Source organism: Corvus cornix, chromosome 10, assembly GCF_000738735.6.
Source record: "Corvus cornix cornix isolate S_Up_H32 chromosome 10, ASM73873v5, whole genome shotgun sequence".
NCBI lineage: Eukaryota > Metazoa > Chordata > Aves > Passeriformes > Corvidae > Corvus > Corvus cornix.
This window is the reverse complement of record NC_046340.1, coordinates 12356798-12382109: the sequence shown is the minus strand read 5'-3', so window position 1 is coordinate 12382109 and position 25312 is coordinate 12356798. Positions and strand designations below refer to the sequence as shown.

The 25312-nt window shown below is 57.6% G+C and overlaps 1 protein-coding gene and 1 non-coding gene across 2 annotated transcripts in view; one reads left to right on the top strand and one right to left on the bottom strand.

Annotated features, from left to right (window-relative positions):
• The window catches only part of ADAMTS7 (ADAM metallopeptidase with thrombospondin type 1 motif 7), a 34179-nt gene extending 9657 nt beyond the window's left edge, over positions 1-24522 (bottom strand). The window contains exons 1-20 of the mRNA XM_039557795.1: positions 24429-24522; positions 23309-23661; positions 22247-22418; positions 20184-20380; positions 19071-19154; positions 18349-18473; positions 17178-17327; positions 16409-16552; positions 12803-12947; positions 12554-12646; positions 11823-11968; positions 10227-10396; positions 9878-10011; positions 9343-9463; positions 8776-9020; positions 7431-7572; positions 5868-5994; positions 5250-5463; positions 1144-2883; positions 453-605 (exon numbers count right to left, since the gene is read on the bottom strand). Of these exons, the coding sequence (XP_039413729.1) occupies positions 453-605; positions 1144-2883; positions 5250-5463; positions 5868-5994; positions 7431-7572; positions 8776-9020; positions 9343-9463; positions 9878-10011; positions 10227-10396; positions 11823-11968; positions 12554-12646; positions 12803-12947; positions 16409-16552; positions 17178-17327; positions 18349-18473; positions 19071-19154; positions 20184-20380; positions 22247-22418; positions 23309-23661; positions 24429-24522 (4749 nt within the window). The remainder of the gene's footprint in view (positions 1-452; positions 606-1143; positions 2884-5249; positions 5464-5867; positions 5995-7430; positions 7573-8775; positions 9021-9342; positions 9464-9877; positions 10012-10226; positions 10397-11822; positions 11969-12553; positions 12647-12802; positions 12948-16408; positions 16553-17177; positions 17328-18348; positions 18474-19070; positions 19155-20183; positions 20381-22246; positions 22419-23308; positions 23662-24428) is intronic.
• A 659-nt stretch (positions 24523-25181) lies between these two features.
• TRNAK-CUU lies at positions 25182-25254 on the top strand. Its single transcript has one exon. It is a non-coding gene; the product is annotated as a tRNA-Lys (tRNA).
• Positions 25255-25312: the final 58 nt, after the last annotated feature.

Below are 25312 nucleotides of genomic sequence, written 5' to 3'. Positions count from 1 at the left end.
CAAGGAGGGCTGTTCCCCATCACCAAACCTACCGAATTCACCCAACCCAACTGCAAGCATCCCCTGGCAGTGCAGAGTGGCCAGAACATTGTCCAGAGATTGACAAATCATAGAACCACAGAATGGTTTGAGAAGGACCTTAAAGACCATCTTGTTCCAAGCCCCTACCATGGGATGACACCCACTAGACCAGGCTGCCCAGTTCCACCCAACCTGGCCTTTCAAATCACTTTGTTTAGCTTTTGCAAATTCCTGACGTTTTTTACCAGCCCAAGAGCAGGAAAAATGAAAATACTGTGGGATGAGCAGTTTAAACTCTGTGGCAAGTGCAAACCTCCACCATCTGCCTCTGTGAGCCATGGGGCAAGAGCCCTCCCCAGGAGCAGGTGTGACCCCACACCCGCCTTGTCCCGTGCGTTTTGGGGATACTCCCTCCCGGCAGGTTCCCTTACCTTGCTCCAGTTGCCCACACGCCAGGCTGAGCAGGGTCTCAGGGAGCACCTCCGGGCAGGGACGGGCCTGTCGGCCGCGGCACAGCCACTGTCACTGCCGCTGCTGCAGCGCACGGGCCTCCACACCGCGCCCACACCGCACGTGGCCGAGCACTGCAACACAGGGATCCTGCTGCTCTGCATCCTGACGCCCCTGACCCCCCAGCGCTAGGTCTGGCCAAGGAGGGAGCCTGCTGACCCAGCAGAAAGGTCCCTGGGCACTCAGCTCCTGCCTCTTCCATGGGCACTGGGAGGGTGCTGGGTAAACTGGGGCTGTGGGATGATGTGGGGAGAGGACCTTTCCCCGCTAAGCAATCCCACATCAGGCAGCTCTCAGCCCAGGGAAGGAGGAGGAACATGCTCCTCCATAGCCCATTCCAGTTGTTTCTTTCTAATCCTTCCTCTCCCTCCTTAGTGTTTGCTCCCAGGAGGATTCCCATGGCCACGGCTGCCCACAGCTCAGGGGAAAATGGGGCAGCACCCTGGGCCTGGGGGTGCCTTTCACTTTTGGTTACCAGTTGTCTCTTAACTAGCACCAATGACCCCAGCCACTGACTGCTGCCAAGAGCAATGTCCCAGAGCCAGCCAGGACAGGGACAGGTCTCACATCCATACTGGCCATGTCACATTTTTAACAGGTCTCACCACGTACCTCACTCCAGTTCCCGACCTCCCAGCTGGGCTTGGCAGTGGCTGCTGCGGTGGTCGATGGTGGAAGCAGAGCCTCCTCCTCCTCCAGCCTCTTCTCCCAGAGTGGGGGGGGCAAAGGGGTGGGCTGGGACAACTCGTGCCCCCCATCACTGGAGGCAGATGTCCCTGGGGGTGCCCACGGTGAGGGTTCCTTTGGTGCAGTGACGCTGAGTGGGGTCCCATGGGAGGTCAGCTTGGTGTGGGGCAATGCTGGATCCGGGAGCTGGGACACCCCCTCTGTCCCCCATTCCAGGGGGAACTCTGCTGTGTGGGCAGGTGGGCCATGAGCTGGGGCTGTGGGCATGGCTGGGGCCAGGGCATCCTGCTGGGTGAGGCCACGGGAGGTGAGCTGGGTGGCTGGCCCAGGCATGGCAGGGGACAAGGACACTGGAGGGGCTGTTGTGGCCACTGAGGGGGTTGAGGAGGGGGCTGTGGGGCTGTGGAGCTCTAGCTGGTGCCCTCCCTGCCCCACAGGGGCCACATCAGCACCCACAGGAGGGGGACTCACAGCAGGATGGGGGCTGCCAGCACTCCCTGCCACCTCCCAGCCCGGGGCCTGTGGAGTGGGCAAGGAGAGATCTACTTTCTCCATCCCACGGGATTGCCCACCTGCCTGCGTGTCCAACATCCCCTCTGGCATTCCTGCCCACCCGTGCTGCCCCGTGGGCTGGGGAGCTGCACCATTAATGTCTCTGGTGATGGCCAGACCCATTTCCCTGGAGTCCTCGTGGCTTCTCCCTGCAGACCCAGCCATGCCATATCCCTCTGTGCTCACAAGGCCATCGCCGCCGCTGCCCACCGCTCCCGGCCCATGGGACACATCCACATCAGCACTGCCCCAGCCCGTGGGCACTGGATCAGCTGGGTGGGGATCCCAGGGAGCGAGGCCATGGACTGGGGCATCCTGCCCAGGGCTGGTCCTGGTGGGCACAGCTTGGTGGGGTTCATCCCAGGGCAGGTGGCCGTGGCTTTTTGCAGAGTTGCGGCTCACGGAGCTCTGGGTGGGTGGGTGAGGCTCAGAGTGGGGCACAAGCACTGTATCCTCCCCCTCCTCACCCAAAAAGCCAGGGGTGGTGTGTCTGGGAGTGACTGATCCCACATCCTCAGGGACCACACTCAGGAGGTCATTCGTGGCTAAATCCCCAGGCTCTGTTTCTTGCTCATCCACAGGAGCAGAAGTGTTTTCCTCACTGGTGCCCTCGCTCTCTCCTCCCAGGTCGGTGGTGAGCAGGGCCTCAGTGGGCAGCTCCAGGGGCCCCTCCGTGTCATCAGTGCTCAGCTCTGGCTTTGGCTCCTCACCTTTGGTCTCCTTCTCCGTGAAGGGATAGTAAGACAGATCCTCATGGAAGTTGATAAAGTTATAATCGTAGTAAAAATCATCAACAAAGACATTTCCCTTCCTGGCTGAGAAGTCCTCCTCGGTGATGACATTGACATCATTGGACTCCGGGATGTTTGGGATTAAGGGGTTAAATTTAGCAATGTGGTTGCTGGGGATGTAATGGATTTCATTAAATATCTCCCTGCTGGAGGAGCCGCTGCCAGACCAGTCCGCATTGCCACCATCCCATTTCTTCTGGCACTGTGGCAAGGAGCAAACCCTTTCAGGGCTGGGTCTCTCCGCAGGGTCACACGCAGCCCCGGTGCTGTTGCTGCAGTGGACAGGGCGTCTCTGGGTCCCGTTTCCACAGGTCACGGAGCACTGGGAAGGGAAGAGAGAGGGACAGGTCTGCAGGGCCAGGCCAGGAGCGGTGTCCATGCCCTCACCGGTGCTCCCTCTGTGAGGGCTCCATTGTCCCCTGTGCCACAGTGCTTTGGGCACGGGGCTCCATGTCACTCTGCCTGCTCCCACCACCCTCCTGGGTCCCTGGACAGCTCCTGTGCCAGTCCCACTTGTGGGGCACTGGTCACACTGGTAAGCAGAGCATAACTGCCCAAATTGCCCTCTGGGGCTTCCCCCGTTGCAGACCATCACAGAGCAGGGCTGGTGCTGCGCGGACTTTGCTCAGGGTGATCCTTGACCTGCACTCCAGCCAGAAGCAGTTTTCCCAGGAGATGGACTTTGGGAAGGGCAGGGGTAAGATGATCTAATAAGTCTTTCTTGTGACCTATTGCCATGAATTGCATCTCTTCTTGTAGAAGAGCATTCTTTGAAGCAGGGAATAACAACATGGGCGTTGTCCGAGTAGGGAAAAAGCAAAGGTCAGGAGGGAGCTTTGTTGGGGACACCCTGTCCCCCCATAATGGGCTCTTTGACATGGATCAGTACAAAAGAATCTGAGAAGCTGGAAAGGAGAACAGCAGCATTTTCTGCTGCATTTGGGGCTTGGAGCAACCTGGCCTTGTGAAAGGTGTCCCTGCCCATGGCAGGGGGGTGGAACGAGATGAGCTTTAAGGTCCCACCCCAGAGCGCTCCAGGGTTCTCTGGCAACACCACGTGGCCACCACCAGGCATTTCCAGGAGCTGGAATCAAACACTACCACACACCAACACCTGTGAGAGGGCTGCAAGGAGCTGCTCCTCCCCCTGGGATGGCACTGCCAAACCAGGGAAAACAGAGGTCAACTCCCACAAAGCTGAAACTTCCCAGCAAAGGCCACCAGCTCCATCCAGGAGATAACTCCAGGTATCACAGCCCTTGCAGGGGGGAAGGAGGGAGGTTATTTACCAAGGCTGGGTTATCAGGAAAGCCCTTGGGACACAGATAAGGAATGAGGGCTGCTAGGAGCCTTGTGTGGGAACACACCAAGCTTTCCAGGAGGGTTCAGCCTTGGGCAGGAGGCATCAGGGCTGGCTGGCACGGCAGGATGTGCTCCTGCCAGGTCACAGCCATCCTGTTTGGGAACTAATGAACAACAAACCAGCCTTCTGATTGCTTTAGCTTCTTTGGAAAGTCCATACAGCTGGATGTACAGTGCTTCAGGGTCCTTCTAAGGCACTAAGTCCCAGTGTTTACACAGTTTGTTGGCCACCCAAGCCCCAGAGAGCCCCTCTGGCATGGCAGTGCTGGGTGCTCCGGTGCTGGATGGGCATGTGTCCTGCCTGGGCTCTGCACGGACAAAGCTGCCCCACCCTGCTGGTACTGCTGACAGAAGGACCACGGTTCTGGCTTCCAAGCCCCTCCAATTCCCCTACTTGTAGTGGTGGTGGAAATGGAAAGGAAAGAGGGCTCTCCCTTTAAATTAAAGGACAGAAAAATTACAGAACCTCAAAATCCCAACCACATTTCTCTTGGGCTCACAAATCCATTGGTGCCAGCACCACAGAGGACGACTGTGAGGGCTGGGGCTGGCCCTGCCCAGCACTGACCCACCAACAAGCCATAATTTTCCTGTTAAACCATTGCATCCATCTTTCTCAGCCCTTAATTGTGGCTTTTGTGGGCCCCTAGAAAAATAATTGCAACTTGCTCTCATCTAGCCTTCAAATTCTCCGTTCACATTTGACTCCATTTGTTCCTTAGCAACAAGCTCTGTTCCCAGGCTCTCTCTTTTCTCTCCTGATATTTGTCTTCACTCTGAACACTTTTGGAACGGCTGCTTAAATTAGGAGTTATAATTTTCTGGTTGAAACCCTCAGCCTGTGGTTAAGCTGATTCACAGAAACACAAAAATAAATCAAGGTTACACAGAGTGTCACCATTAATCACCCCATGGAATGGTTTGGGTTGGAAAGGACCTTGAAGATCATCCACTTCTACTCCCTGCCATGGGCAGGGACACCTTCCACTCCACCAGGCTGTTCCAAGCCATGCCTAGTTGAAAACCTCATTTCTGCCCTCCTTGTGCCAAGCCCAGAGTGTGGCCCTCACCCCGTGTGAGGGAGCTGCAAAGCTCAGAGATGGGGCAGAGTTAAAATGCCCAACGCTCCTTCCTCACTCTGAGGCCTCTCCGAGCAATGGAATTCCTGTCCATGGGAGCTGCTGAGCCCACACAGACTCATCCATGGATCTTCTGTGACCAGGAGCACACCCATCGCTCTTGGGCAGGCTGGGGTGTCTGGGGGCACCTGTCCCCAGCTCCCACCACTTTGCAAGACAATGGGACCTCCCCGACGCTCTCTCTCACCTCGGACCAGTTCCCCACAGCCCACTGGGAGGGACAGGGGACCTCTGGGTGACAGGGTGCGGTGGCATCCGGCTTGGCGAGGTGCTGGCAGTCCGCTGGCTGCAGGGCCCTCTGCTCGTCCAGCCCCACACTCTGGATGCATAGCACCGTCCTCTTCATCAGCCCTGCCCGGCCGCATGTGGCCGAGCACTTCTGCCACTCCCCCACCCACCACCTGCAGAGAGGGAATTGGGAAAGGGGAAAGGGGAAAAGGGAAACGGGAAAGAGAAAAGGGGAAAGGGAAAGATCTCAGCCAGAGCAAGTGGCCGCGCAGCAGGATCCATCCCATTGCTTGTCACGTGGGGCCATGGGGAAAGGAGGATCCCAGATGTGTCAGTCCAAGGTCTGGGAGCCCGGACAGAGGGTCAGGGATGGGACAGTCCCCGAGCTGTGCCAGGGTTATGTGCACAGAGGCAGAGGGGAGCATCCTGCCAGGATGGGAGCTCCCGTGAGGCTCAGCCTGCAGGTGGGCAATGCCCTGCAGCAGTCAGGCAATGCCAGGGATGCTGTCATGGACCAACAAGGCCTGGGACCCATCCCCAGCGTGAGGGAGAGGGGAGGAGCAGGGTGGGGTCGCACCTGGCCGGGCAGGGCTCCTCGCTGCAGGTGCGCTGCTGGTCATCGGGGCGGGTGAGCGCGTCGCAGAACCGCTCCTCCACCAGGCCCGCCAGCCTCTCCACGCAGTGCACGACCTGCCGCTGCACCCCTGCGGGCAGGATGGACACTGAGGGCACCCCGGGGGCACCGACAGGACACTGACAGCCCTGAGGGCTCTGACACCACACAGGCACCAGCTCGGCTTTGGAAACCGAACTGAACCACCCAGCACCCTCTGGCAGAAGGTGGCAGGAGGTTCTTGGTGAGCCTGAGCCACCAAAACAGGGGAAATAAAATGAAACCACCACTTGAATCTGCAAGTTGATTTGTGTTGAGGGTGTGACACCCTCACAGAGCCCCATGGCACCGGTGCAGCTGGGGCAGGATGGCAGCTGGAGGTGCTGCAGCCACAGAGCTGCACCGTCCTGGCACCACTGCCCAGAGTCACACCCAGCCACCGGAGACTGTGTGCACTGGGAGTTCTGGGGGCTGTGGGGAGCCAAGGGGCAGCACCCAGCTCTTTGGGCAGCCCTGCCCCAGCCCAGCCTAGGGATAAATCACTGGCCAAAGCCTCGTGTCCCCAGTCTGCTCACAGGGGTTTTTAAGGGTGACCTCACCACACTGTCTCGCTCCGGCTTCTGTCCCTGTTTCTGTAACACATACTTGACCTGTGACATGGAGAGCTGTCACCACGAGCTCAGCTGAGACTGACAGAACCCTGCTGAAGCTGCTGAGCTGGGCTCTGGCTCAAGCACTTGGGAGCTTACAGGGCCCTGGGACTCACCAGAGGCTCCGTGTGAGCTCTCCCAAATCCACGTCTCAGCTCACGCCATCACTCAGTGCAAGAAGAGGGGCTCAGGCCTCCTCCAGCTGCTCACCCTCACCTGACTCCTGCCTGATTCACTCCTCTATTTCCCTTCTGTTCTGGAAGCCAAGCACTCAAATCATACAAAGGAAAGCTGGTTTTAAATGAAGCCCATGTCCTGGCACTCTGTGCTACCTAGAAAGCACGAGTGTCCTTGAATTCCCCTTTTTTCCAGTGCCAGCTGCTCTCGAGGAAGTACTTGTTGGTCCCAGCCTCCCCTGGCAGAGTTCCAGAAATGTCCCTCTGCACCAGCTGCCCCAAAAGCTGCCCTGGGGACCCTGGGATACCCAGCCAGCAGTGCAGTGGGGCATGACAGGGGGAAGCAAACACCCACCCACACACACCGTGTGGGACCCCAGCGCTCTCTGTAAAACCCTGGATATTCTCCCCCCTGGAGAGGCCCAGCCAGGCAGGAGACCAGCCCTTCCACACTCCCTGATTTCTCTAAAGGTCTTTTGTCTCCATCCCCTGCCGGGTAACAGGACACCGAGCCGGGAGCAAAGCGCCAATAGAGCCCTGGGGTTCATAGTGAGTGCCACTGGGGCACCGGAGCCGTGACCTCAGCAGATGTCGCTTTTTTCTTCCCCTAAGACCTCGTGAAACCCAAGACCCAGGAATTTCTAAGGCTCCCCAGGGATGCTCCACTGCTCAGAGTGGGTGTCCCGTGGGGCTGCACTTGCCTGTCCCACAGGTGGCCGTGCAGGTGGTCCAGGAGCCAAAGCGCCAGAGGAACTCGGGCTGCTCAATCTCGTTCTCGCTGTCAGCCGGGCGCTGGATCGTGTACTGGTACCTTACTCCAGGGTTGGTCTCCTGGAACAGCAGCTGGGGGACACAGGGGACAGTCAGGGGGTGGCCAGGCAGGGCAGTGGGGGGTGGCATTGCCCCGGGGGCTTCTCAGGAGAGAAGGACCCACCCAGCACGGCCAGAAGGATGTGACCCTGTGCCCAGCTCCACACCAGGGCTGGATGTGACTTGGAGTAACCCAGTCTGTGGAAGGTGTCCCTGCCCATGGGTGGAATTTCCTAAATTGTTTCCCACTCCAAACGGGCTCCGGCTGCTGCTGTGGTTGACACAAGTCCTGCTCAAAGCGCCTCCCACACCCGCGCTCGCGAGGGCTGGGAGTTCATCCCTGTTTTTCTTAGCCTAAGCACTCCCTTTGTTGCCAAAGCTTTGTTGTTCTTGGAGCTTTGGCGGGAGCCAGGGCGTCTTTCCAAAACCTCTCCACAAGTATCGAAACATTCTTGTCCAAAGGTTTTAATTAGGTTATGAATCCCAGAAAGTGATTTGTGGGTGCCGAGCACGCCAGTGTTCCCATTAACAGCAGCCCTTGGCAGCAGCGGGCCCAGGATCCCATTCACATCCCACCCTGAGCTGCTGCTGAAGGAAAGGCAGAAGGAGATTTTGGCTGCTCAGGGTGTCTGAGCTCCGGGTGAACCCGTGCAAAGCCGGGGATGCTCTGGGGGGTGCATCGGGCTGGGTCGTCACTGCTGGGGCAGGGGGATCCTGGGGGTCCAGGGCAGCTCCGTGGCCATCACCACCTCTGCACCACACCTGGCACCACGAGGGATTTCAGCCTGGTGCCAGCTGTGCCATCATCTGTGGGATGATTCCCACTGGTTTCTCCAGAGGAAGGCTTGGCCTCAGTCACAAGGATACTGACTCCCAACAGCTTTTGCATGAACTGGCAGCTCCCTCACTCCTGACTGTCCGGCCCAGCCAGAAGCACTGGGGGTTCTTTCCCTGCTCTTGATAAGATAGGGGAAAGGCCTCAGGAAACAGCTCTTTCTCTTCTCTCCCTCTCCTGTGTAAATATTTTGCAGAATGCTGCAAAGGGGATGAGGCTCAGCTGGAAGTGGTGTGGGCTGGAAACACTCCCCGGGCCAGCAGCACGTGCTTGGCTGCTCCAGCGTTGGCTCCCAGAGAAACACACCTCGAGGAGGTGCCGAGCCCATCCCCTGGATGCAGGGAGGGGCCATGAGGGACCACGGCAGCTCAGCCCCACAAGGAAGGCAGGATCCATCATACCTGGATCCACACAGGCTCCACGGTGGGCCCTGGGGAGGTGAGGTTCTCCCAGTTCCCCGTCCTCTTGTAGGTGAAGGTGGTCCCTGCCACCCTGTAGTCCCCGTTCCACTGGATGGTCCAGCCGCCGTTCAGGAAATACTTCTCCGGGTCCTCGCTCCGCAGCGCCAGGAAATTCCCGGCTTCTGCCACTTCTTCAATCTGGATCTCCCGGGCTCCCACGGGGATAATCCCGATGTCAACATAACCTGGGAATGGAACCAGGCATTGGTCTTGGTGGAGTCAGAGGTGTCTGAGATGATTTTTGTCCTTGAGTGGGTGCCAGTGTCCCCTGGGTGGGTGCTGTGTCCCCCGGGTGCCAGCATTGTGCCAATCCTTACACCTCTGTAAGGCACCAGTGGGCACCAAACCCTCCCTTGCCCTGAGCCCACCTGAGTTCCCTGCAGTCTTAGCCCCAAAAAATCAGCAAGTTGGAATTAAACTCCCCCTCCAAAGGAGGAGCAGCAGCAGCAGCCCAGCTGTGCTGGCCCAGGCACACGGTGTTCTGGGTGCAGCAGGAGGTGCCCTTACCCAGCCCCTCGCTGTCCTCGAAGGTCTTGTGGACGGTGTGGCAGGTGGAGCCATCCCCGTGGCAGACCCCACACCGATCCTCCACCGCGTGCGAGTCGATCTCGTAGTCACAGCCCACGTTCTGCAAGAGAGCCCCGTCAGCCCCACACCGGCATCTCCCACATCATTCATAGCACTGACTGCACCATCTCCAAAGGATTTATAGAATCATGGGATAGTTTGAGTTGGAAGGGACATCAAAGACAATCCAGTTCCAGCCCTCCTGCCACGGGCAGGAACACCTTCCCCTAGACCAGGCTGCTCCAAGCCCCATCCAGCCTGGCCTGGGTGCTCTGTCTCCTTGAGGCCAGCACAGAGGCTGACACAGCCCATACCACACACCCCATGGGAATCAGGAACACCTCCCGAATGGGGAATGGCAAAAAGAGTGGGCTCAGCATGGGAGGGAGGGGACGCTGAGCACCCACAGGTGCGTCCTGCCCCCACCCGTGTTCTCCCAGGCCTGGGGTGTCCCTGTCTCCCCCCGAGGCCCCACCTTGCAGATGCCGTTGATGCAGACGTCGCGGCTGGCGTCGCTGTCGTAGCAGGGCGTCCCGTCCACCACCGCGTCCCGCAGCTTCTCCGCAAAGTACTCGTGCTCGGGCCGGCAGTGCAGCTCGCAGGGGTTAACTGGGGAACAGGCACAGCAGGCACAGACTCAACCCCAGCACCCGGGCCCATCTCCGAAAACACAAATCAACCCTGCAAGCCCAGCCATAGTGTAAAACACAAAATACAGCACGAACAGGCTGCAAGGCAACGCTGGGACACAAACAGCCAACTCCAGCCGTTTGCGGGACCACGTCCAAGCATTTCCAGGTTTGAGGTCTCTGCCCTCCACTCACTGTTGTTGGGCACCGGCGTCCACTTGTAGAGCTTCCCTTTGTAGAGCATGGGGTTGAAGTGGCTGCACTGGACCTGGCGGAAGGAGGGCTTGTCCGGGGGACAGCGCTTCACGTTGCAGATCCGGAACCGCTTCCGCTCCCCCAGGCAGTACCGGCCCCCGTACTTCGGCCTGTCCATGGCAGGGAAAAACAGGAGTCACAGAAGGGCTTGGAGTGAAAGAGATTTGAGAATCAGAGAATCCCAGAATGGTTTGGGTTGGAAGGGACCTTAAAGCCAATCCTGTTCCACCCCCTGCCATGGGCAGGGACACCTTCCACAGACCAGGTTCCTCCAAGCCCTGTCCAGCCTGGTGCCCATCCTGCAGCTGCTCCAGAGGAGCTGCTCCCCATCCCATCCCATCCCATCCCATCCCATCCCATCCCATCCCATCCCATCCAGGGTGTCCTCTTGACTCTGCTCCTCTACTGCCCCAGGGAATAGCAAAGCTGACACTGGACTTTTTAAAGCAAGAGAGACTTGAGAAGCGTCAACAATTTTTTCTCAGATGCCAGCAGACCCTCACAACACAGCCACCATCTCCCGCCACGCTGCCTTTTCCTTTGGTCACACTACTCTCCATGGCCCATGTCCCAGTGACCTCATGAAAATTCCTTCTCCTGGGCACACTTTGCTGAAGAGAATGAAGCTAATGATTATTTTAGGGCTGTGTTTACATGCCCTGCCCTGAGCGAATGGCTGTGGAAGGGGGGGATGCCCAGCACACATTTTCTCACTTCATCCCAAGCACAAAGCTAAAGATTTACCTCCAGTGGCCAAAGCAAACAAATGCCTGGGAAATTCCCAGTGTTTGCTCTCCTGCCTGTCCACAGCTGTGTTTGGAACACTCCAAAACTCCATAAACCATGGCACCTCTGCCACAGTTTATGTCAAACACAAATCCAGGTCTTGATGCGGGACCGAGATGACAGAGCACTTCCCTCAAGAGCCCAACAGCACGTGCCAAAGTCACCCGAGGAAGAGGATGGGCACAACACGTGTCTGGGCACATCAGAAGCTCAGTCCTGTGGTTGCCAGAGCTCCCCACGCCATGTAAAAATTATTCCCCTGGAACATCACTACAAAGCCCTTTTCCTCCCCATCCCAGGGTGCTCTGACACCAGGGCAAGCCGGGGGTTTTGGCTGAATCCAGTGCAACAGTGATTTGGTGACCAAGGGGACATCTGGGGAGCAGACGGGTCAGCCCAGAAATCCTGGGATGGAGATGGCAGCTCCTCCAGCAGTGCCCGGACACTTGCAGGCGGGAGCCAGCACTGGCTCATGGAATGCAGCAGGGTGATAAACTGCAGCAGGATTTTTCAAAACAACTCTGAATCAGGCTCTAAGAATGCCTGGTTTGCTGTTCTGTCACTAAAGGACACTGCATATGTTTTACATCTCCGAGTGTGGAGTCTCTGCCCTTTGTTCGAGTCACACTGCAACGCTCCCAGGGCAGGCGATGGAATAAGGTCCCTTCCAACCCAAACCATCCCAGGGTTCTGTGACTCCTGACTGGTGTCCTGGGGGTGTGGGCAGCCCCAGGGTGAGGGCTGGCTTACGTGGGGTGGCTGCAGTGCCTCTCAGCACTCTGCACTCCTGCACCACAGCTGCGGGAACAGGAGGCCCAGGAGCTCCAGGAGCTCCAGCCGCCGTCGATGGCCTCGGGCCGGTATCCCACGGGAACGCACTCGCCATTGAAGCACCACTGCGGGGGGACAGGCAGCAAGGGGAGAACACAAGGTTAAGGATGGGGAGCACTGAGATGCAGCACACAGATTGTCCTGTGGAAATCCATGCTTCGCTTGCATGGAGGTGCCTGGGGTCAGCTGGGCTCTGCCAGAGCCTGGAGCTCCTCAGGCAATGGGAAACTCATAGATATTGGGCTGTTTGAGGATCTGAGGGAGGCAACAAACCCAAACCTCCATGGAGACCCCTCAGCAAGGGGATTCACAGCTCAGTGTCAGCCCAGAGGGAAGAGCCAGAGGGGCTCAGAGGTGCCTCCCCAGCAGTGGGGAAGGTCCCAGGGATGACCATCCACCATGGCAGCAGATGGAGAGCCTTGTGCTCTCCCACCACCGTCATTAACTGTGGGTTTCACCTTCCCAACTGATTCAAGCAATCCCAAGTGAGTCACTTTCCCCAGGACTTTTAAGCTTCCCTAAGGGCAGTGGGAGCAGTGGCTGTTTGGGCAGAACAAGGATGAGCCCATCCCTGCACTGGACCCTGCACAGCTCCTGTGTGTGCAGGACCACGGGGCCCCGAGGCCATGGAGGGGTGTCCCCCCTGTTACCTTGCTCTCCCCACACGCTGTGCCGTCCACAGCCGCGTCCAGCTTGGAATGACACGTGTTCCCCACCGTGCACCACAGCGTGTTGCAGACGCTCTGTGGGAAGCAGAGGGACGCGGTTCCTGCCGTGGATCCCGGCACAGATCCATCCCTCCGGCACAGATCCAACCCTCCGGCAGGGAGAGCACAGCCCCAGCAAATCCCCAGCCCAGAGCCCCTCAGAGCCCATTGCCCACCAGGGACCCCACTCACGTCCATGTCGTCGCAGAAGGTGGAGTAGGGGCCATACTGCAGCCGGCACTGGTGGCCCACATCATACAGGACACCCGGGGGCACCAGGGGGAAGTCCAGCACCTCCCGGGCTGGGGGGTCATCCAGGCACAGCCCCCAGCCCCGGCTGGAAGAGACAGGTCACAGCAGTGTCACCCCAGGCATCCAACACCTCTGGCAGATGCCAGGGGGAACAGCAGCTGATGAATGTCCCATGATGAGAGCAATCAGCATTTCCCACTGACACGACCCTGGCTCTGCCATCCCTGGAGCTGTTCTGGTGTGGATGGGCACCTCTGGGTATCTTTTAGGGTGGGAGCCCCCCAGAGGGATGCCCCCATGTCTCCCAGGGATAGCAGGACATGGGGAAGGCAAAGGGGCAAAGACAGAAGGGGCAACAACCATAAATGTCTCGGTGGACCCACAACCTCCAGAAATGTCCCTGCAGACCCTGCTAACAGGAATAAAGGAGATTATCAGCAGCCAAACGTGCTCATCTCCATACTGCCACCCCAGGAGTGCTCAAACCAGGCTGGACAGGATTTCTTTGGAGCAGAGGTGGGAGTGGAGCGGCCGAGGCGGGCGGTGCATCCTGCTGCTCCAACTGCTTTTGCTCAGATACTTCCCAAACGCACACGGAATTGTCACCAGTGTTGATTTAAACAAACTTGTTTCCAGCAAGGCCAAGCCTCTGGCAAGGCTGCCGTGGTGGATCAGATTACTCGGGTTTGTTGTGATTGGGAACAGCTCTGAATTAACTTGAAATGAGATTCCTTTTTAACCCAAACCAGCAGCACGGAACCAAGGGCTGGAAACAGGAGAGCTCCTGCTTTGGGGTGCTGGCAGTGCCTGGGGTGATGCCCAGCAGAACCAGCACCCCCTCCTCCCTTTCCCAACCCACCCACCAAGTTCCACACTGGACACCTGCAAACAGCTCCCTTGGCTGGAGACAGCCCCTTAAACTCCCATGTATATCCTTACTGCAATATACTTATATTTCCCTATGGGAAAAAGCAGGAAATGGGTTGCTTTCAGCAGCCCAGGGGCTTGAAAGTCTCCATTTGCAAACTCCCAACAGCAGGAGCATCCTGCTGCTCCCAGCCCAGTGGGAAGAGAAGGATCGCTGTGGGTGATGTGGGGCTGAGCTGGGATGGATGGAGCACGGACTGGGCAGCTGGACACAGGGTCCTGGTGCAGCCTGTGTCAGGCACACAGGGGGGTCACTGCATGGCACCTCTGCACATATTTCCATAAAGTAACAATCCTGGAATGGTTTGGGTTGGAAGGAGCCTTAAAGCTCTTCCCATTCTTTACACTTGGAGAGTTTTCTCTAAAAATGGAAGGAATGGTATCCTTACTGGAAAAAGTCCAGGCTCCAGCACTTCATCCTGGATGAGCCCCAGGTGTCACACTTGTGCTGCTCTGGACCCTTCACCCTCTGCCTGTTTGCATCCCGGCACAGGGGCCCCACAGGTCCCCCACAAACTGCCCCGAGCCTCCTGTTCCTCTGACCTGCTTGGGGCACTCCCTGCACTGCCCAGCTTATGGAGGGGTCTCTGTCCAGTTTGGGGGTGACTGGGATCTGCCTCAGCCTTCCAGCTTTTCCAGAATCTATTTCTTTGTTAAATATTTTACAGTCATTCTCCCGGTCTGTTCCATTGGCCAAAACACATCTCCAAGCAGGGAAAAATTGGCCTGAGTTTCCCTCTGGCTTTCAGGGATCTGCAGTAAATCCCAGTCCACAGGGAAAGACGCAGGGGCCTGCACTGCTCTGCCTGTTCCAGCCCGTTTCTTAACGAGCTGGAGGATGGAGTGGATGGAACAATGATTAAATCCCCATCTGTGAGCAGGCTGAGAGGATCTGCAGATACATTTGAGAGCAGGATTAAAATTCCAAGAGCTCCCAGAGAACTGGAGGAAGGGTCCAAAAAAGCCAGGACAGAATTCAGCAAAAACAAAGGCAAGGCTTGGAGCTTGGAAGAATCAGCTGCACAACACGGAGCTGGTGGAACGGGCAGAGGAGTGGCATGGGCAGGGAAAGGGCAGCAGGCCCCAGGCCCTGGGAAGAGGAGGGTGATGGAAGAAGAGCTTTAGCACTGGAAAGAGGCTGAAAATCTGGTTGTCTGATGTACAGCAAAGACTGAAGGGTCCCCCCACCGCAGGAGCATCACCAGCCACCCTGTGCCAGCATCCTACACTGCTCTGAGCAAGGGGACACCTTCCCTGGGGACACTGCTGCCACAGCAGGGACGGGACCTCTCCCAGTGCCCCCGCATGTCCAGGCAGACCCTGACCCTGCAACCCCAGCTGCAGCCAGTGCTGACCCACAGGGCTGGGGCTGTGCTGCTGCCGGGAATCACTTTCAGATGCTCAAACATTCGGCAGTGCTTGTAAAATAATAATAATCTTGTGTAAAATAATAATCACCATCATCTGAGAGTGTGGTTTTTCCAAACGTGAGGTCTGTTCCAAGCACATCCAGCAAACCCAGGTCAGCAGGGTCCCGTTTTCCGGCTCCCTCCTTCCCATTCTCCTGCCAACATCTCATTATAACACGCTCATGTCTGTGCTGGCCCTGGCCTCCCCCTGGCCCGGGGGTGTCACAGCCGGTGACAGACGCCTGCCGGGCCCTGCGCCGCTCCCAAGGAAGAGCTGCTCCTTCTGGGGGAGCAAAGAGAGCAAAACCCCAGCTTCCAGCTGCTCTGTCTCCCCCATCACAGCTCGCAGCAGCTCAGGGTCATCACAAGCAGGAAATTCTTCATCCCAAAGTGAAGGTTAAAAGCAGAGGGCCAGGGGTGCTGCGGATGCGGGAAAGCTCCATTCCTCTGAATGCCATAAATCAGCAGTAATTCCCCCTGCACGGGGCCAAGCCCACATGTCCCAGGCTGGGATTTGGGAGGGGGAGCCTAGCCCTGGCAGCCTCCAGGCCACAGAATGCCGGCCCCTGGCCCAGCTCTCCCCTCGCTGCTCCTCACTGTTTGCAAACCTTCCCGTAGCAAGGGAGGAAAATGTTCCTCCAGTGCAAGCCACTGGCTGACAAACCAAACTCCAGGCTGTGTTCCTCAGAACTTCCTAACAACAGGCTGAAAAATCAGCCACGGGTGCTAAAAATAAACAAAGGCAGGGAAGAATTTGGCTGGGTCTGGTTTGCCCATGTCAGGCAGAGAGAATCGAAGAGATTCTGCAGAACCTGCAGAGAGCATCAGGGAAAACACTCCGGTTTTATCCCTGCAACCACAGCCCCTGGGCCTGCCCCAAACACTCCTGACCCCCCTTTACAGCACAGAGTGAGGCAACCCAGGCAGGATTCACAGAATCATGGAATGGTTTGGTGGGAAGGGATCTTAAAGCCCATCTCATCCCATCCCCTGCCATGGGCAGGGACACTTTTCACTATCCCAGGCTGCTCCAAGCCCCATCCAACCTGGCCTTGGACACTCCCAGGTATGCAGGGGCAGCCACAGCTGCTCTGGGCAAGAGACCCCCAACACTCTTAGAGAGACGATCTCAGAGTTAAGAGCATCCCCCCGTGCCCTGGCCCTGACCCCCCAGGCCCCACAGTGAGGAAGAAGAGGAGGAAGCACTCACTCGAGGAAGCGTGTGATGTACTCGCGGCTGCAGCGGGACCAGGTGAGTGGGGACGTGTCATACAGGAGCTGTGGAGACATGATGAAAGGTCTTTTCCCAACTGGCTCACAGTCATTGCTGCTTCCATCATGCTGAATCCCAAAACTGTGTAAGAGCACAGCCCACGGAGGGGAGGTGAGCCACAACCACCACAGCCACCACAACCACCGCTCCCGGCACAGCGCGACACCGGGCACGGCCTCGGCCCCGCTCCCGGCACAGGAGCAGGGATCTGCCCTGGGGGACGTGCTACTGACAGCCCTGAACTTTGTCCTGTGCTTCTATCTCAGCTTTCCCACTGAAAACTCAGGAATACTCAACAAGATCATAGTGGTGGGTGTTTTCCCACACACGGATGTCTGTCTATTGGGAACTGCAATGTTCAAGTGACCTTGTCAAAATTCAACTGAAACTGGGACAAGCAAAATTCTCTCGCTGATACTACAGACAAATCCTACTTTAAAATTTCTCAATGGGCAACCCCTGCTCCAAAACCTTCCCAAACCACCACAGGACAATACACAAGTGCAATTTCTCCAGGCTGCCTTGGATTACGTGGCTCTCATTAAACCTGCGACAACCCAAAACTTAACTCTGGAATGAAGTCCCCAAGGAGCAAGGCAGGGTTTGCACCAGCGAGGAACCACTTGGGAACCGTCTCCCAACTTCCCCCTGTGCTTTCTCCAGCCCCACAGCGCATGCACAGGAAGAGAAGGAGGAAGAGGGTTACCTGTGTCCGAGCTCGTGGGCCACGGTGAAGGCGAGGGGCAGCCCCGTGTCCTCGTTGATGTTGCAGCTCCGGTGGGGTTGGCACATCCCGGCCACGTGGGACAGCCCCAGGGTCTCACAGGGCCTGTTCATGGCAGCACAGATGTCCTTCCTTGGCCGAGGGGATGAGGAGACACAGACAGACAGACACAGAGCAGAGAGGGCGTTGGAAGGCGGCAGGACCCAGCACACAGACAGCGGCCAAACAGGAGTGAGAATGGAGACATCCAACATCCTTCCACAGGGAAAACGTTTATGACCTTTCCTTTCCCCTTTCCTCTCCCACTATCCCCAGCTCATTATTAAGCCTGATTAATGGGAGCTGCTGGCCAGTCTGGCTACGTTTATTCCTTCGTATAAATAAAGCTGATGCTGGGGATAATCAAGCAATGCTCTGGGGAAACATCCCAGAGGTGCTGTGGTTTTCCAGGGCAGCTCCAGCCACCCAGGAAGAACAGTTCCATCGAAGTACAAGGCCTGAAGTGCCTCATTTCTGCTACAAAGCAACTTCCCAGAGAAGATAAAGCTGTTCTGGGTTGTGAATCATCACCCAAACCACCACAACAGCAAACTCACGGCAGCCTGAAAGCCTCAAACCAGGCTTTGACTGCAAGGTACACAAACTTGGCCAGAGGCAGGAGTTCCTGCCAGCTCCGTGGGAGGTCAGGGGCTTCCCAGAGGCTCCTCTGCCAAGCCCAGCCTCCAAGGGAAAAAGGAGAATTAATCCCTGTGTACAACTACTGGGAGGATCCAGCCGTTCTGGGGCTTGGCAACAGGGCCACGGTGAAAACCTGCTTTGGAAACCTCAACTGGGAGCTGTGTCCACGTTTAAACCTGAGATTTGAGACCAGTTCATAGAATCACAGACTCATGGAATGGTTTGGGTTGGAAGAAATCCTAAAGATCATCTAATTCCAACCCCCCTACACCTTCCACGGCAGTTCCAGCCATCAGGACCCAAATATCTCCAGATTTCACATTACAGATCTTACATGCATGTGTCCAGGCAGGGAGAGTGAGATTTCAACAGCTCCCACGGAGATGTTCCCCTGCCTGCCCCCACCTGCAGCCAGGTGTGTTTTTAGCTGCCAGAGCAGCTCCTACAGCACTAAACCAGCGCGTGGGCTCCTCACCTGGTGAGCAGGACGGCGACGTCGTGGTGCAGGGGATGGGAGTCTCCCTTCACGTTGATGCTCTTCTGCCACTTGCAGAAGCTTTTCAAGGTGTTGTCTGCGTGGTGGGAGATCTTCAGGTCCTCCTGCCAACATAAAGGGAAATCTGCCGGAGCTGTTTGGATTTTGGGATGGGGAGGGGAGAGGTCTGATTCCAGATACATGAGAGCAAAATTGGGAGTGACTGCCATCCAGATGGAATAGCTCCATGTTTATAGCTTGTAGGCTGGGTGGGAAGACAGCCCTTTTCCTGCTTTCTTTTCATCTGTGATTCAACCAAAACATTAAATCATCCAGTAACAGGGGTTAAGAACCACTGCAGGAAAACACCCTGTGCTGGCTGAGGGTGAAGGACACAGCTGTGGAGCCCCTGAGCAGCCTCAGGCCCCCCAGAGCCACCACAGCAGCTGGGACATGACCATGCAGTGACCCAGAGCCCTCTGCCACCTCACTGACACTGTGTTATCATAAACCACCCCAGAAACCAGACTCTGCAGCTCCTCTGCCCACACTGCCCCTGGCTCTACCAGCCAGGACATGGAAGCAAACGTGGTCACCTGGATTTCTCTCACACACACTCGGCCAGGCCACGAGGACAGCCCAGGAGGGAGCCTGGTTTTCCAGACCAGCTCCCAGCCCATCCCAGCCTGGCTGCCAGGGCTCAGTCCCCGTTGTGCCCTCACCTCCTCGTGCTCCAGCAGGATGAGCCGCACTATGGCGATGTTGATGGGGTTCCCGATGCTGGCGTGGTGGAACAGCCCCGCCACCTGCAGTGGGACAGCCATGGGAACAGAGCTGGGAGCACAGAGCAGCCCGGGACACTGCTGCTGGCACCTCCAGCTGCAGGAGCAGCAGCTCCAGGGGAAGCTGCTGCAGGTTGTTGACAACATCTCGGGAATTCCCCACATGGGAGACAAGAACAGACACGGGCCTAGAGTGAGGCCTGCCATGAAATCCATTTACACTCGATACGATCTGTGTAGACACTGGAACTCAGTCAGAAACGCCTGGGGAACCCCTCTGCTCTCACTCCTAACGGATGTGTTTAACATCTCAAAGGAATTCAGTGCTCTCTGGGTGCCTTCACCACCCCCCAGAAATCCAGGGATGTTACCTGAGGTCCTCTGCCCAATCTCACCCTTTCCTGGCATCAACCAAAGCTCTCCTCTGGAATGCAGAGGTGCAACCTCGGCAGCAGCAGAGGGACAGACTGAGCCACCTCCCCCAGACTTATCTGCTTGTTTCATGGTGCCAGCAAAGCCCCCCCAGATTCCCAGTGGAGACCACCACAACCTGGCTCTCCTTCCCTCAGCTGTCCTCTCTGGCACCTCCCTGGGAGGCCATGTCCCCCGTCCCCAGGAGGGAAGGACAAGGGAACAGCCCTCAAGCCCCAGAGGAAGGTGAAATGGCCTTGGCTGAGCTGTTCCTGCCTGCAGGGAGGTTTTCGCATCAAGTTTGCTGCCACCTGCCCATCCCCTGTGGGGCTGGGGCACTGGGCACAGCAGCAATGGCGAGGGCAGGGTGGGAACAACCTGCTGGTGGGGTTTTGCCAAGGTTCCACCAGGGATCACTCCTGGCAAGCCCTGGGGTCTTTGATGCAGGGAGACTGTGGCTGTCCCATCCCTTGAACGGGATGGGGCAGGGGATGGACATGGCTTGCAGCCACCTGGCCTGTGGGAGGTGACGCTGCCCCACATCAGGGGTGCACCTGGATGAGCTTTGAGTCTCTCCCCACCCAAAGCATTCCACGGTTCCGTGGCTCCCTGCGTCCCAGCCCCGCAGGGCCCAGCACTCACCATGTTCATGACGGTCAGCACGTACTTCTCGATGTTGTCACTGCCGTGGAACTCCACCATCTTGGTGTCTGCCACCACCAGCGTCTCCACCCACTTCTCCCTGCTGATGGAGCGCTGCTTGATCCTTCTCCTCCTGTGCTGCTTCTGCTCCCACCTTTCCCTGCGCCTCTCAGACCTCTCCAGGCTTTCCTGAGATTCTGAGGGATTTAAGGGGAAAAAAGGACTTTTTTCCTTGATAAAATGCTTGCAACTTTGATAAAATATCTTTTTTAATTCACGGGAATCACCTTTGATGTGGAGAAGGCTCCACACTTAGACCCATAACTCAATAACTCGTGTGCATTTTGCTGTGCTCTGTTCCAAAGGACTCTGAGCTCAGTCTGCTGCACATGAGCATGACACAAAAAAAACAAACAAAGCATTCAAAGTAATTTCTTTGACCAGAAGAGGGTTTGCAATATTGCACAAGGAACGAGGAACTCTCCCAGAGCAGTATTAGCGTTTGTACTGGCACAGGAATTTACAGACCCTGCAGAGATGCTTGAGAAACAACCTGAGAAAAACCCTGGTGGCTCAACATTTTGGATCATCCCAAATGCGTATTTTCAGGAAGGGACAGTTCCCATCACAATAAACTCTGTGCCCCCAAAGCCGGACTGGTGACTGGAGCCAAATCCCACAAGTGCCAGAGTCCTGGGCAAGCCGAGACACTGCAGGCCAGCACAGAGACTCCCTCAGGCACACAGAGACCGGACTGCGCCTTCCCAAGGGGAAACAATGGGAATGTTCACTGGGCTGAGCGGAGTCCGGAGGCGGAGGAGAGCTCGGCCACTCCTCACGCACACCAGCAACTGGGAATTCTCCAGCGGGGACTTTTCCTGTGACGTGGCTCCAAGAGCAAGGTCAGGGTCAGCCCCAAGCTGGGTGAAGGCTTTACAAACCTCATCCCACACAGTGGGAATCGCTTTCATGGCCGGTTTCGGAGGGCTCAGCCTCACTTCCCTAACAATGGACTCCTACATTTTCTGGGCTGTACTGAACGTTAGCTGTGAAAGGGCGTTTTATCCCCTAGCATGAAAAATCCCAACTATCTGGACCACTTGATGAATTGCTAATACCACTGTGACAGTTTAATTGCAGCAGCTTCCTTGGAGCTCATTCCCATTGTGTCCTTGGCTGCTGAGCTCCCAGCCACGACGTGAGGCTGCTGCAGAGCAGGGGGTTCCCCTGGGGTCCCGGGGGGCTCCTGTGGCATTTCCCTCTGGGATGATCCCTGTCCAACACTCACCCAGCTGTGCACACAGGTGGCCCCATGTATTGACAGGAGCGAAACAACACCAGCAGCATCTGCCTGCTGTGGGGCAAAGCAAACCAACAGCACAGCAGAGCTCAGTGAGAGGATGGCAGTCACTAAAATCCTACAGACTTTGGGATTTCTTTGGGATTCCTCTCCAGGGCATGCACAGCACATCCACCCCGCTAGCTCTGATTACAGAGGAGATCCACATGAGTTACACACAGGCCATGGTATACCCAGAGAAAATAATTTTCAAGAACAGACTTCAAAGCTTAGAAGAAGCCATTAAGATTATTACCACAGATTAAATAATTAATTTGGATTATCAGAAGAATGCCTGAAGATAACCCTCTTACAGAAACAAACCCCAGTTTGTGAAAGCAGAAAGCTCAAGGAAATGTGCAGCACATCAGGGAGTAACGTGCCCATGAGTTTCTGGGAATGTACTGAATTCCTCAGTACTTGAAATCTTGGATTTAGGAGTTTATCCAACCCATCTGCTCTGGACAGGGAAGGACCCACATGCACTCTGCCCACCCCGGGAACTCCCGGGGCAGCGACCGAGTTCCACTCCCAAAGTCCAATGCCCTGGCAGGTCAAAAAGCAAAGTTTTCATGGAAATGAAAGCAAATGCTCTGTCCCCACATCATTCCCCGCCTGCAGCAAGGCTGGGAGCAGCAGATGAGAGCAAGAGGCCTGAGGTCCAGCACCCATTGAGTCACTGGTGTCACAAACTTTGCCAGAAGGCCAGAGGAAGGGACAGTACCTCGCACACCGCAGGATTCCCTTGGAGCCGGGGGTCTCCTGCCCTGCTCAGCCCTGTCCTTGGGCACCTGGCGCTTGTAGATCCTGTGGGGCTGTGCTGCTCCCTCCTCCCGAGGGCTGCTGGACACGGGCTCGATGAAATAGTCCTCGTTCATGAGCTGAAACACACCTTTCTGGCAGGGAGACACAAAGCAGCACCGTGAGGCCACCTGCACCCCAGCTCTCCCTGAGGAACCTGGGACTGGGAGTGATCACAGAATCACAGGATCATGGAATGGTTTGGGTGAGGAGGGACCTTAAAGCCCATCCAGTGCCAGCCCTGCCGTGGGCAGGGACACCTTCCACTATCCCAGCCTGCTCCAAGTCCCAGTGCCCAACATGGCCTTGGACACTTCCAGGGATCCAGGGGCAGCCACAGCTTCTCTGGGCACCCTGTGCCAGGGCCTCCCCACCCTCACAGGGGAGGATTCTTCCCAATATCCCACCTATCCCTGCCCTCCGGCAGTGGGAAGCCATGGAGGATCTGATGGAGCTGTCCTCCCTCCAAAGTGAAAGACACCAGCATGAGCACTGCATCACCAGTTATTTGGAGCCATTTCTGCAAACCCACAGGAGGTTTTAAGCCCTTTCCCCCAGCTGCCACTCTTCCAGGTCACTTTTGCCTTTGGAAACACCTAGAGTGGAGTAAGGCAGTGGAGAGTTCAGGAAGCAGCGAGCAGCTTCACTACCCAGGGGCTGTGCTATCAGTAACACCTCCAGCTCCGAGCCCCTGGTTTCCAGATGTGCTCCTTGCAATCCCACACTTATGGACTAAAAGGCAGAGATTTGCTCTTTGGGAATTTGGACACAAACAAGTAAACCCAGCCCCGGAGAGTTCCCAAACCACTGGAATCCATGGGAAATTTACAGTCAGCTCTCCCATGGCTGCACCAGACCTATAGATGAGACGTTGACTGCTGCTGCTGGGAATTTTGGTATCAGTTTTGGCAGAAGAAAGGGTTTCACCCAGCTTCTGCTATTGCCTTATGGATTAAGGCTCCTTGAGGATTGGGGCTGTACTCACCAGGCCATCGCAGGTGCTGAGGGCAGCCAGGCCTCCCTGCAGCGCCCGGCTCCGGACCTCCCCGATCATATGGCAGGAGTTGTAGGAGTGAGGCTGGATCTTGGCGCCGGCGATGCCCCCGAAACGCCTCTCGCTGACAAACCCTGGAGCCAGGAGGTGCCTGTTCAGGCTCAGGTTGAATTTCAGGGGTTGCCCTTTGTATTGCAGCTCATAGAACGCAGGAAGCTTGCTCCTGGAGGCAGGAGACCTCCGGTGAAGGGCCCGGTGGGACAAGTCATAGGACAGGAAGGATCCGCTCTCGTCGACTTTGATGGGATGGACGATGTCGCTGCCGGAGCGCGGCGGGGGCGGCTCTGGGAAGAGCGGGTGCAGTGGTTACCTGCAGGGTTCCTCACCTCTCCTCTCCCACCCCTTCCCCCCGCTCGATGCCGAACTCCCGTGGCGGTGGCCTCAGGCACCCAGACACCAGCTGGATCTGGTGGCCACTGGGACGGCACGGAGCAGGGACAGCAGGGACTCCGCCTGCCCCTCCTGCCCTCGGGCGGTCAGGGCTGGGGGTTGCCGTGGGGACAGGGTTAAGGTCAGGGTTAGGGGCGGGTGGGCGAGGGGGGCTCGGGCAGCTCCGGAGCTCGGCTCTGGCCCCGGCTGGCCGCGGTTACCACGCATACACTCCCGCTGTTAAACTCCGACTGCCAGTAAAAAAACCCCCAAACAACGAAAAAACTCCCAAAAAAACCAAATTCCCACTTTCAAACGGTGTTGGGGCGCCGTCTCTGGGGGCAAAGCACCCCGGGCACGGAGCGCCCCGGAGCCTCCCCAGCCAGGGCTCCGCGCTGCGGCCGCGGGGAGCCGGGGCCGCCGGGTCCGACGTCCGACCGTGCCCAGCCCGGGGGGCGAGCGCGGCAGCGGCGGGGCACCGGCTGTCCGGTCCCGGCCCCGCCGAGCGCCCTGCGAGCATCCCCGCGCACATCCCGCTCGCATCCCCGCGGCCACCCGGCGCTCATCCCGCTCAGCCCCGCGGACATCCGCGGACACCCCGCGCTCCACGGACGTCCCGCACTCATCCTCGCGGACCCCTCGCGCGCCCCTCCCGCGGTCCCCGCCGTCCTGTCCCGCGGACCTGTCCCCGCGGCGCCCCCGCCCGCGGCCAGCGCCAGCGCGGCGGCGACGGGGACGAGGGGCAGGAGCGGGCGCAGCGCGGGCAGGGCCGCCATGGCTGCGGCGGGCTGGGGGCTCCGCGCGCCGGCGGCGGGGCCGCGGACGGGGCGGGGCTATGCACACCAGGGGCGGGGCTATGCAAATCACATGGGAGGGGCTAAGCACACCAGGGGCGGGGATATGCAAATACCACGAGCGGGGTTTGCATATCAGTGGGCGTGGCTTACAGCGCGCGGTGCCGGCGTGGCCCGACTGCGCCCCCTGGCGGTCTCCTGCCGCTGTGCTTCGCCTGCCGCGCCGTGAGGATTGCGGTAGAAAAATCAAAACAATTCGGCCAATTTTCGGTCAAAAACTAAAACCGGTGCTTGTATGATGCCGTCATATCCCCCCTCAGCTCGGCCGGAGCTACCCGTCAATGCTTCTTTTTGTTTTCTCTCAGGTTAAAGCGAACTGGGAGCGTACACCTGGCATTACTCGGCGCTGTTAATTAACCCCTCGGGGGCTGCTCGCGGCTCCGGCATCCCCCAGCTTTCCCGGGACGGCGGCGTCTGCCGGCGCTCCACACCTGCCGGCTTTGGGATAATGTTTAATTACACGGTAATGTAAATATGTAAATCAGGTGGGGCACACGCCCTCTGGCGGCCGAAGCGAAGAATGCCCGGGGCCGGCGGGGGGGCTGTGCTGACACCTGAGGCCGCCAAAGAGTACGTGTGGCGCCCGGCTAGCTCAGTCGGTAGAGCATGGGACTCTTAATCCCAGGGTCGTGGGTTCGAGCCCCACGTTGGGCGTGCTTCGCTTTTTCTTTTTTCTTCGGTTTTTATTAATTTTTTTCCCCTCTTCTGGCTC